The 13420-nt window shown below is 36.9% G+C and overlaps 1 protein-coding gene across 18 annotated transcripts in view; it reads left to right on the forward strand.

Annotated features, from left to right (window-relative positions):
- Positions 1–13420, forward strand: part of erc2 (ELKS/RAB6-interacting/CAST family member 2) — a 698491-nt gene that overhangs the window by 269002 nt on the left and 416069 nt on the right. For 10 of the 18 annotated variants that reach the window (XM_062969892.1, XM_062969896.1, XM_062969902.1 and 7 more), the window contains one exon: positions 9304–9497. In XM_062969892.1, coding sequence (XP_062825962.1) covers positions 9304–9497 — 194 coding nt within the window. Of the gene's footprint in view, positions 1–8569; positions 8600–9303; positions 9498–13420 lie in introns of all 18 variants that reach the window. The other 8 variants (XM_062969888.1, XM_062969890.1, XM_062969893.1 and 5 more) reach the window with 1 other exon arrangement.

Consider the following 13420-nt stretch of genomic DNA (forward strand, 5'->3'; position numbering starts at 1 on the left):
AGATCACAAACTAAAACATTTCCATTTGAAATCTACATTACAGGCAGTCCCCAAGTTACAAACATCCGATTTACAAATCATTTGTATTTAAGAATGGGACTGCGAAAAAGTGGGATAAATCTACCCTTCGAAAGGGAGTTATAGAATCATAGAGTTGGAAGAGACCTCATGGGCCATCCATCCAACCCCCTGCTAAGAAGTAGGAAAACCGCATTCAAAGCACCACTGAGAGATGGCCATCCAGCCTCTCCTTAAAAGCCTTCAAAGAAGGAGGCTCCACCATAGAGTTCCAACAGTTCTCACAGTGAGGAAGTTCTTCCTAATGTTCAGGTGGAATATCCTTTTCTGTAATTTGAAGCCATTGTTCCGCATCCTAGTCTTCAGGGCAGCAGAAAACAAGCTTGCTCCCTCCTCCCTATGACTTCCCCTCACATATTTATACATGGCCATCATGTCTCTTCTGCAGGCTAAAAATGCCCAGCTTTTTAAGTTGCTCCTCATAGGTCTTGTTCTCCAGACCCTTATCATGGGGAAAAGGTGACTCCACTGAAGCTTTAATCCTTGTTTCCACAACAAGCCAAATTTATCACAGGGACACAAAATGGACTGAATTTTTTTGAACAGGGGCACAGACAGCAAAACAAATGTTACAGGGATATTAACCCTCCTCTATGCTATTCAAAATTAAATATGTATTATATATGGCTGGATTTACATTTTAAAATGTACCTGTTCCGACTTCCATATAAATTCAGCTTAAGAACAAACCTGCAAAATCTTGTTTGTAACTTTGGGACTGCCCATATACACAAAAAGAAAAGAAAATACCCACTTTTTTCACAGCTTTTGTGGAAAATTATCACCATTATTTTTGAAACACTAATGGAACTTTGGTGTTGACTTCAGGCTCTACAGCATATGTTCCAACCTATCTCCAGCATTTAGCCACAGCTTCTAACAATAGTAATTTGTCATGTTAGGAACTGTAGCATTAGGAACTTGCATAGTACATTTTAGTATTCTTAAATTTGTCCTAAGAAAATCCTTATTTTCCCAAAACATTTTTGTTTTATAAAAAACAATCTAATACATTCTGTTTTTTCCAAATGCTTTGTAGATGCTAAGAAATAATGAAAATTAAAGGTATTCTGCTTCTAAACCAACACTTTAAAAATACCAAGGAGGCAAACCTTAAATCACTAGCTCCATTTAATTGCAGGAAAAAAATAACCAATAACTTGATTTGAATCAAAAAACCAGTCTCAATTTCATTTTGTATAAAATTTGAAGGATCTAAGGAAAGTATTTTTGTTGCATGCATCTTTCTACTGTCTCATTTTAGTTACTAACCATAATAGTGATATTTTGGCTCTTTTAAGTCAAGATGTATTGTTCGTGTTTATACATGTACCTGTGGCAATAATTTTTTAAAAGGCTGCCTGCAGCATGCTTTTGAATAATCATATGTTTTCATTTTCTTTATATTCAGCAGAATAGTATGACACTGGTTTATGTAGTAAGTCTGTATGATATAGACAACATAAATAAGACAGAAAGATGTAAGGCCGGTTCTTTCATAAGAATTGGCCAGTTTCTTTTCCTGCTTCTGCTTATGAAATCTTTTGTTGAAATGCAAGTTAGAGGGCAATGTAGACAATCTATTTTGAAAAATGCAAAGCTTGCCAGTATTGCATGTATGTGAGCCACACATATTATTCAGAAATATTAGCCAGTAAGCTTTTGGTATTTGGATTTACTGTGCAATTTGCATACTCTGTTTAAAATGTTGTCCCATGAAGATATTTTCCAGTATTAATTGGTAAATCTATGATTCTGGATTTTACTTGCAGGAAGCTGTTTGTGTCTTCATGCATCAGTGGCATAACAACATTTTCCTTTGAGTTTAGCATTACTTGTGACAATTCATCAGTTGTGACTGTAATGCATGGACATAAGGACTGGACTTACTAGATATTGCAGCTTCCATGCTCTGTATTAGGAAGGAGCAACTGCAGCAGATACAGGTTCAGTTTTTGGTCACTGAACACTCAAGGGGCCACATGTCCTGCCAAGAACCCAGCAGTAGCCAGATATCCCTTTCTTCTTTTGAAAAACAGGTTGTTATTGGGGGTTTTTTGTGCTAAACAGTGGTGAGGAGAGGCTAGAAAATAGTTAAAAGATTAATCACTTGTTTTGGCATCGATCATAGATGTAATCCAATAATATATCCATAAGAACATAAAGAGATGATGAAATGACACATTTACATCTTTTCCTCTGATTTTTTTTAAAACTCAAATTTATTATATACTTATTTGAAATTTTGCTAAAAACTACTGGTATGCTGTATTAAATGAGGCATCATGATATCATGATTTGAGTATTTGACAAACACTAAGGGAGACCAGGATTCAAATGCCTGGTCATCCATGGAAAACCACTTAATGAACTTGGGCAAGTCAAACTCTCTTAGCCTAACAAGAAGACAGTGGAAAACCTTCTCTAAATAAATCTTGCCAAGAATTAGGGTCCCCCTAAGTTGATGTTGATTTGAAGGCACCCAACAACAAAAACAAAGTCAACAGTTGTGTAAGTCCCTTTGGTTCAGTAGGTCCAATTTACGAGGGCTATCCAGAAAATAGGCTACGTTTTGGATTTTAAAAAGGACAAAGTATAGAATAAATCATTTACCATATGCAGCTGAAAGACACATCCCAAAACTACAATCTCATGTAATTCCCATTTAAATGTAGCCACGTTTCTTATAGATAAATCAGTTTGAAAAGTACTGCACCAGTAAATTCCCCGCCTCTCTCCTCCGTTTCCAACAATGGGGGCGTGGCTGGCAGCGCAGCGTTTTGGCTACGCTGCAGGGAGGGAGAAGGAGCAGGAGCTGAGGACACAGGCGGGGAATTCACTGGTGTAGTACTTTTCAAACTGATTTATCTATAAGAAACGTGGCTACATTTAAATGGGAATTACATGAGATTGTAGTTTTGGGATGTGTCTTTCAGCTGCATATGGTAAATGATTTATTCTATACTTTGTCCTTTTTAAAATCCAAAACGTAGCCTATTTTCTGGATAGCCCTCGTAGTTTAGACTAGCAATTGGATTTATTCTATGGTTAGTGATCCATATAGTTGGAGCCTGGTCTTTAGAATAATATATACAGGTTCTTATAGTCCTTGCTATATGTCTACATACCCAATAGCTTTGCTCCTATAGTTAAGTGGATGCATTCAGTTGATACAACTACACTGGCCATATAATGTAGTTTGGAGCTAGCTGGACAATCAACTCCCACAAAAGCACACAAAAGAAGGCCATGGAAAACTGAAAATAAAATTCAGTCTAAAAGAGTTTTCTCTCCCACTTCCACTAATGGGTCAATTTTCAGATCTAATCAAATTATTTATTTTAAAAAAGGTTGGATTTTTTAGTCCACACTTCCTTTCTCCTCTGTTAGTTGCCATTATTGTTGAAGAAGATATTTTCTGTGTTTCAAAAGTAATAAAAGTAATTATTTGTTGCTTTTAAAACTTCTGAACCAAATGCTGTCTTCTCCTATAGATTATTACCTCACCATTCACAGCAGAGAAGGAGGCAGGAGCACAAGTCTGAGTGTGAAGCATGTGATAATCAGTGGGGTGTTGTGTGGTTTCTGGGCTGGCATGTTTGCATCTTCAGAGGATCATCAGAGGAAAGATGCAGGTGAAACGTCAGGAGAAAATGCTGCTAGAATGTGGCCATACAGCCCAGAAACCACACAATACCCCAGTGATTCCGGCCGTGAAAACCTTCGACAATAGGCAAAGGTAAATGTTTTCCCCTGACATTAAGTCCAGTTGTGTCTGACTCTGGGGGTTGGTGCTCATCTCCATTTCTAAACCGTAGAGCTTGCATTGTCCGTAGATACCTCCAAGGTCATGTGGCCAGTATCACTGCGTGGAGCACCGTTACCTTCCTGCCAGAGCGATACCTATTGATCTACTCACATTTGCATGTTTTTGAACTGCTAGGTTGGCAGAAGCTGGGGCTAACAGTGGGCGCTCACTCCACTCCCCGGATTCGAACCTGCAACCTTTCAGTCCACAAGTTCAGCAGCTCAGCACTTTAACACACTGCGCCAACGGGGGCCTTCGACAATACATGTGATAATCCTCTTTCTGTCATTAATTGGGGTTGTGTATACAATAAAAGTTACTAATAATACAATTATACAATGAATTGAATAAATCCCAGCTGAATTTCCTGTAACTATTTCACACTATAGCAAATGACTAGTTAATCTATTTACTGACATGCTCTGAGTTTGTTCACTCAGTTTATTTAATTTTATAAAATCAACCTATAGATTATTTTAAATGGCATATAATACTTCATTGTTCTCTCACATTCATATATTTCCTTCTGAACTAAAAATTAAGTCTAGTAATTGGGATAATTTTTTAGTCCTCCTCTGCAACCCTCAGTTTTTCAATGGGCATGTTACTGTTTCAGCTTCCTTGGAAACAATTCTTCTGCAACTTACTCATAAAATGTTATTTTCCCAGGATTCTTTAAGAAAAACCATGTTGGGAAACTCTGGTGTGCAGATTCTACAACTTTGCTTTGTGGAATTATTCATCCTTTCCCTTTGTCTTTTCCATATTTTGTGGTTTTAAATAGATGTTATAGTTGTTACCATTTGATACAGTCTCAAGACACTCAATAGTTTGAAGGTGCAAAATATTTTTTGTTGTGGGACAAAAGTTTGGAACATTTGCAGCACTGGGTCTTCTTGGGTATGCCTCATTCACAAAGTTTTCCAAACAATTTATGTTGATGATACGCTTTTTAGACATGCATCCATTCGCAACTTAGTAACTCACGTTAACTGGAAATTAAACCAATCCTTATAAGAGATAGATACACATACATCAATTTTAACAGTAAAATGTATGGGGACTCAACACATCTCATGAAAAATTTCCACTTATATTTTAATTTTTTTGGTAAAATCATAGTATACATTTGCAATATTTTTCTCATTTATGAGTATGTTCAAGTGACACACCTACACATTGCAACTGACTGCATGTCGCGACACAGTTTGGAAAGCTCTTCTCTATCAGATAGGGACATCCTGTGGTAGATTATTAATTCCTGCAATTGACAAGAGTTCATTTAATCAATTTTCTTCCCGCTGCCAGTCTCCAAAACTATGAAGTTTTTGAAAACGTCTCATGAGAGGAGAATTCCTCCATTCTCAAAGCCCTTGCAGTTTTCCATTAGAATTATCCCGTATTTGTTTCCATACATCTTGTTTCAATCTAGACCAATTCCCATTGTCGCAAAAAGGAAACTCCACAACACAATGTTGCCATTGCTATACTTCACTACAGGAATAGTTTTTTAAGAGTAAGAATACTGTAGGTATTGCACACCAGAAAGCATTTTTCAACAAGGCCAACTAGCTCAATTTTGGGTTTGTCAGTTTAAAGAACCATTTTTCAAAAAGTGTTTCCCATATGACTTTTTGCAAATGCCAAATTGACTTCAAAATTAATTTGTTTCAACTGTGGCTTTCTTCATACCATGATTCCATAAGGCCCAGAATTGAGTAGCACCCAGTTGATAGTTCTCTTAAAGATCACCTGGGTTTTTTTTGTGCAAAATCAATGACTATCTGGAAATTTGCATAAACATCATACTTTCTTTGTAGAATATTTTTTTAATTTTCAGGATGTATAAATGCTGGATGAAAAGTGCTATTCTCAGCACTATGTTATTGCTCTCAATGAGATTTTTGGAGTATCAGGAAGCCCATTTTTTCAACCAGGAGCAGAATAACAGCTAATGTTTTTTCTATCCTTAGATTGGTGGTTCTGCACAACTTTGTCCCCAACCTGCTGTAATAGCTGCTTAGTCTTTCTGATGCTGTATATGTATAGATACTTAGATGTATAGTCTGGGACTTTCTAGAGTTGGCATGTTTAATCCGAGATCATTTGGCCCTGGAATTACACACATGGGACTCCATTCAACTATTAATATGACTTCTAGAGTCATTAGCTTACACCAGAATGTCTTTACAGTAAATAGATAGAAGGCTTATGCAACAAACTGATTCCAGTGTGGCCACAATAAAAATATTTTTGCACTAGTGAAATATTAATCATTTGTATATATCAAGTGGTAGTAATGGCAGTAGATCCATATCAATTCCAGATTGTAATAACAAAATATGAATTGGGACATAAAAACTTTGAAAAGGCACTAAATATGGATAGGCCTCTAGACAGGGCTGTAGCCAAGGTGGTGGTGGTGGTGGTGGTGGGGAGTTCAATCCCCCCCCCCAGATTTACTCATGAATTTTAACTGGTTAACAAAATCCCCTTGAGTGTCCACTGAAGTTTATTGATGGAGCCTAATTTCTAAATTATTTTGCATTACGGAACTACTCTTCATGATTCACTAAAAAAGTTTCAACCCCCCCTCCCCCAATTTTTTCTGGCTATGGCCCTGCCTCTAGAGTTTGGGGCTGCCCTTGAAGACGGTCCGGAAACTGCAGTTGGTACAACGGTCGGCAGCCAGGTTACTAACTGGAGCTGCTTACAGGGAGCGGTCAACCCCCCTGTTCAAGCACCTCCACTGGCTGCCGATAATATTCCAGGCCCAATTCAAGGTGCAGGTTATTACCTATAAAGCTCTAAAGGGTTCGGGACCTGCCTATCTTCGTGACCGCGTCGTCCCCTATGAACCCACCCGATCGCTGAGATCCTCCGGGGAGGCCCTCCTCTCACTTCCACCCTCCTCACAACTGCGTTTGGTGGCTCCCTCTCTACCTTCCTTCTGGAAACAACTGAAGACTTGGATGTTTCGGCAGGCCTTCGGAGATAGTCATTAATTAATCAGCCCCAGTGGGTTTTTAATCATTTTATCCTGTTTTTATTACAGTCTTACCATTTATGTGTTTTAAATGAAATTTTTATCTTGTATTATTGTTTTATCTTTTTATATTGTGATTGTATTGTGTTGCTTATATTTTGTTTTTATGTTGTTTGGGCCACTGCCCCATTTAAGCCGCCCCGAGTCCCCGTGGGGAGATGGTGGCGGGATATAAATAAAGTTTTATTTTTATTATTTTTATTTTATGTATAACGAAAGCCATTTTACGAAAAAGAATATGAGGAATTCAGGCCTTGAGGGAACAGGTGTTGTCAGTGAATTCAGGAGCCTCTGAGTAGACTTACAGTCAAATGAGATTGTTGGATTGTTCTTTTGATGCATTGAGTTTGTGGTGTTGGTAAAGGTTCTTCTTGGCCAGTGAAATATCAAAGATGGTTTGTTTATGATGCAAAAGCTTTTCTGTTGCTAACTATGAGAAAGAGGAAAGTGATTTGCTATTTCATAGCTGATAACAATGAAAGTAGAGCTTTACTGCATAAACAGGGCTCTAGAGTACCAATTTACATGTGGGTGGCATCAAGAGAACTACAACCTTTGAAAAGTCCAGAAACCCTCTTCTCATTACCATTCATAGTGCCTTCAAATTCACTCCTGAATCAAAGAATCCTCTTTTGTGTAGCTTTGCATTCAAGAGTCATTTGAGGAAGTTGCAATTAGCTTTCTGAGATGCTTGGGAGCCTTTGGATGTTAACTTTTATGTAAATATCAAGGAACCAATTTACATACCCTTTGTACCACAGATTAAAAGTATTTTTTTATTTAAACAGAGATATCTGTACATTATGGACACAATTCCATAAGTCCCAATGTATAAGACATCTCTGAAATTAATTGAGGGTGCACAGTGGGAGCCCTTGGAAAATTGTGCTTTTTACTGTATAGGTAGAACATTTTTCTCTCATGTGTTTAAATGAAAGGCTACTTCAAACATGGTAAATTTCCTAAATATCTAAAACCTCACATCAGAAAAAGAGACTCGGGGAAATTGCTTGCACATTATCAGGTGCTATAAATCCTACACTGGCGTGTTTCACTGTGAATGAAATGGTGCACATGTGATTTGCATGCATTTTCTTATAAGCCCATATAGGAAATTTGTTACATTTGAAGTAGCCACAGATCTATGGGAATAAAAAAGTCCACTAAAGTCCACCATTTTCCTTAACCATCCTCATGCTTAAATGATATGTTACATGCAGAAAAAAATTAGCCATCAATTTTAATCACTTGATTTTTTACGCATTTTTTCACCATAAGAAAGGTTTTACTCCAGTTCAAGCCTTGTTGAAAACCAAAAGGGAGTAAATCATTAAGAAGAATGTCAACTTCCTAAAAGAAGCCATTAGTTACCTTTTATCTCAACATTCATGTTTCACTTTTAACCTACAGATGTTTCATTACATTCCTTGAAATAATAAATATGTATGTGTATATATCAATTAAGCCAGCATCTGTTCTGTACTGTTGGACATAGCAAGAAGATTATGCAGTTCTTCAGAGTGTCCTGAATCTTTTAAAATGCATTTGTGTATATTGTAGAAGTATTCTCTGAATTATGTGTGTTTAATGTGCACTGCCGTTAAACTACTTGTTTTCTCCCTGCCTGCTCTTTGAAGATGCCAATTAGGAATAATGGGAAACAAGGGGTAGGCTAAGCATTGCAGTGCATTCTTGTTTACATCTGTGTGTGATTATTTCAGTCTAACGTTTTAAACACTTCAGTCCATTCATGCTCTCATTGACATTAATGGAGTCTCGCCATTAGCTTTAATGGGAGCAAGACTGGATTTTGCACTCTTGTTTTTCTGTTGTGTTCATCACAGTCTTTCTTGTTTGTGAACTGACCACCCACCCATGCATGTGTTTGCCAGGTATATTTATTTGTGCTGTTTCACCAAGGGGCTTGTTTCTTCTTATGTTTCAGGTTAAGTATTTGTAGTATGAAATTTTTTTAAAAAAGGATTTGGGGGTAAAACTGTCTGTTGACTATATATTCATCTTACCTAGAAAATGTAGTTGGTTTTTCATTATTTCATAGGGTTTGATTCAATAACCACATGAAATGCTAACTTACACTAAGTTGTTTAATATTGCATTTCTGAGTAATAGTAAGAACTTTGGTCTTTACACCCAAATTTAGCATGTGATTTCTTTAAAGTAGGGAAATATGTCTTTCCTCCCAGTAGTTCTTGCCAAGGCACTGCCCCCATGGCCCAGTTATGCAAATTAGTGAGAAAAATCACCAACTAGCAGGATACCCATAAATCCTTTCGTCATATTGAGTCTGGGACTGAGGAACAATGTTTGCAAACTATCTGAAATATTGGTGGGTTTCTTTTTAATTTAATAGGCTCATGAAGCTGAGGAAGAAGCTCGAATGAACCCTGACTTTGCCGATAGGATGAAACAGCTTGACAAAGAGGCGGCATACTATAGAGATGAATGTGGCAAAGCTCAAGCTGAAGTTGACAGGCTTCTAGAAATCCTCAAGGAAGTAGAAAATGAAAAAAATGACAAAGATAAGAAAATTGCTGAGCTAGAAAGGTACATTACTCATTGCTTGTGTTTTCTCACAAATGCATTTTAAATTGGCCTTGAAACAATGGGAATGTGTGTGTGTGTGTATTGTTAAACTACATGAACAAAACAATGAAATGATAACAGGTCATGCTTGTGTGATGTGCCAAAGAAAGAAGTATTTGTTTACACTTTATTCAAAGGACTTTTGTAGTACAGGGACAGATTGCCAGCAATGAACGACTTTGGGAAAGAAGAGATAGCAGTTCTTTATTTAAAAAGAGGAACAAAAATTAATGATACATCAATATTCCTTATGGTACTGGAGTAGAGGAGAATACTCATAGTACATATTTGGAAGTGCAAAATGCTATTTAAGTGACAGAAACTGGAATATGATGGAAAACACTGTCAAATATAAATAGGGATATAATTGATCACAATGAATTGATAGGAATTAAAAGATAGTTTAATGTAAATATTATACTCTGAACAAGATGAACAAATATGAACTTTGATGAATATCTAGTTTGTAAAAGTAATTGAATTATGACTGTGAACAATTAAAAACATTTTTACTGTTGTTTGCCTATGTTAACAGTAATATTATGCGCAACTCTTAGGATTATCAAGTGGCTTTTCTCAAAGTCTACAAAACCTAAATTGGAATACTTTTCTTGAGTCTAGCTGACTGAAAAAACATCAGGCACTGATCAAGATAAAGAACATCTCTTCATTCTTATGTGTTTAGATCGGGTACATGTAGTTCCCCAGAGGTGCGATTGTCCTTTTATATACTACCCCTGAAATGGAGATGACTGTATGACTACCTTATGTAAAAAATCTGTGCTTAAACAAGGCATAGTATCAACACTCTCTTGCTTTAGAGAAAAACTGCAACTTATTGAGGTTTTGGGAGGTTTTGGTTTTTTCCATTTTAGGGAGAGAAAAAAAAAGGATTTTGGGACCACAAAATGGTACCAGGAGCCGCATTTAATCTATGGATTATCCATGGGTATGTTTCGAATACCTGTCCCATTCCTCAATAACAGCAGTTGTACTAAAATCGTACATTGTCCTCCTGTAGCTCTCTAGGCAGTGTAATATACTAATATTCTTTGCAAATATAAGATATCTACAACAGCAGCAGCAGTAGCAACAACAGTAGAATCATTGTCACGTGTTATACAAAAGTGATCAAGATATCACATTCTTTTCAGTTGTAAAATTCCTCTTCCCTCTTTGGTTCCTTTCTCCAGCCCTGTCCTCCATCGAACCTAGAAAGTGGTCAGGGGATGCTTGAGCCCCCATAAGACTAGGCTGGCTAGGGCTGAGACCATCCTAAAAGATTTGGCAAAACTGGAGAGCAGAACTCATATGATTCAGATTCCCTAGGCATCAATAAGAAATGTACTAAATTATTATGTGCACACAAAACAAATATTAAGACATCTATTGTACTTGAGCCCTTCCAATGTAATCCTGCTGGAGAGCAATCCATACTGAACATGTAGAAGGGCGTTACCTAAAAATGCATTGTACTTGTAAGACTTTTCATGTTAATTATGTTTGAATGACAGTGGGTGGGAAAAGTAATTTTCCCTTTGTGGCAAATATCCAAAATTAATAACAACTGTCCTGCCAAAGTTGACCCACTCCCATTAATAACAGTTCCAGGATCCACACTGTCATATTTTCTCCAAGATTTCCAAGTTTCCTCTCAGATGGATTTAAAATAAAAAATAAAAAGAAGAAATAACAAAAATACCGAAGTTGCTAAACTAACACAATATTCCCAGGCTTGTCAGATGTAGCTGGTCCTTGTAACTGGCTGCTGCTTCGACATCAATGCCAAAGAGAGGCCAGCTTTCCCTTCTGCCTAAACACTCAGTTAATACAGGAGTGGCCAAAATGGGATTCCCTCCTCATTTCTTCGGGCTAAGGCTTTCCTGGACCTCCTTCAAGAAGCCCCTTTAGTGGATGCCAGATGCAGTTGTTTCATTTGTCAGTGTTCATCAAGAGCCTGCCAAATATCAGTGCTTTCAAGAGAGACTGCACAGTTCTGTGAGGATAAGGTTGCCAGGATGAATATGGATCAGGACTCCTATAGCTTTAAAAGTTAACAGGTTCTGAATCACAAATCCATGTAATAAAGTTTCATCTGGCAGAACTATGTCCTCTATTTTTCCTTGCCCTTTCCTTTTTTAAGAATACAATGCCTCAGTGTGGCTATTTTGAAATCGGTGGAACAGGCAGTGGGGGGGGGGGGGGGGTGTCAGCAGCAGAGAAGGGTTTAAGACCCTTCTTATTATGAATGCATGGCACCTGGTGTCTTCCGTATCAATGTTCATGGCATCTCTGTATCCAAAAAAGGCAAATTTCACCTGACAACCGTTTCATAAACAGGACCTGGAACCTACTTTCCTTCCAGCTGTAGCGCAGTAATAGGAAAATAGTCAGTCACTTCAAAAGCACTGCAGGGGGTGAGGGATGGGCAAACCTCAAATGGAGGATGGAAAAATAAATGAAGTTTAACTTTCTTTATTTTCACTTAAAGAAAACAAAGGATGTTTGAGAAATATCTTAAATAACTTTTTTTCTTGAGTTTCCATAAGCTTATTCATTATGAAATATTCTTGAGAAAGCTGGTGAAGGAGGGAAGCTTTGTTGTACAGCTTATGATTTTGGGATAGAGGTTGTTGAAATGATCCTTGGAGTCTTGTTGCTGCTTTATAATTAATAATTTGGTGCCTCCCATGATGTCTACTATCTTGAGACTTCTTTTTTCAGCTTGCTTCCAAGATGTGAGTACCCCTGTTGAGGGTTTCTTGGTTGAGAAAGCTATTAGCTACTCATACATTTTAACAATAGAAGTTTCTATGAGAGATTGGGATATATCATCTGCTTAAAGGTTTCCCTGTTGTCTTACTGGACTGGTGATGAGAGTTGTTTCAACTTGTAAATTGAAATGTTTTTCAGTATTTCCTGTTCTAAGTGTTCCTTTTTGAGGAAAAAAAAACACTTGGATGCCTAAAATTATTTGGAGAGGGATAGCAATATAATCCCCTCAAAGACCCAAATCTAAATTTTGCAATCTACATTTAGTTTTTTATGTTAAAAATCTTTATATTTTGTATGTGATATTTTGATATTTGCTCAATCAAAATGAGTACTGCTCAAAAGTTGAAAATTTGAATTGCCATAATCAACTTTTTCAAATCCAGCAGTGAGCAGCTATATTTTCTTCATCCCTGTATATTTTGCAACTTTCCTTTAGGACTTGTTCTCAGAAGAGGGCACGGAATCTAGGAATTCAGCAGGATGGATCGGGAATTATTTATTTATTTATATATTTATTTAATACATGTGTAAGTTTACTGGAAAAACAGATGAAACCTCCTTCATGAAGTTTTTTCTTTGTTGTCCATGAATATGCAGATACAGACAGAATATAAGAAATAATTAATGACTTTATATTTATGGTGTGTACAATACATTGTCCATGTATTCAGTTGCACATTTTTACTAGAATCTTTTTCCGGAAATAGATAATTGGTTCATGATAACCTACTAACCTTCTCCTACTGTGTAGGACTTACATATATATCTGGGGACCATTTCACATTATGACTGTTGCACAATAAATATGAATTGGATTCCTGTTTTTTGCTCTAATTCCTTGTGCTTTTCTGAAAAAAAAACATTTTGCAGAATTGATTAATATCTAAACATTGTTCCAGACGAGCTCTCATCGGAAGTGAGTTATGCAACTAACACAGCACACCTGTTGAATATTTTATGTAACTTATAAGAATGACTAGTTTCAGTTTTGTATTTTTAAAGGGTATAAAAGCAATATGCTTTTTCATAGAGTGATTCTTCACAGAAACATCTAACAAAGATGTTTGCTGAGTGGAAAGAAGAAAGTTTGATAGAAGGGAGAGTGATGG

The sequence above is a fragment of the Anolis carolinensis genome, chromosome 2 (assembly GCF_035594765.1).
Source record: "Anolis carolinensis isolate JA03-04 chromosome 2, rAnoCar3.1.pri, whole genome shotgun sequence".
Lineage (NCBI taxonomy): Eukaryota > Metazoa > Chordata > Lepidosauria > Squamata > Dactyloidae > Anolis > Anolis carolinensis.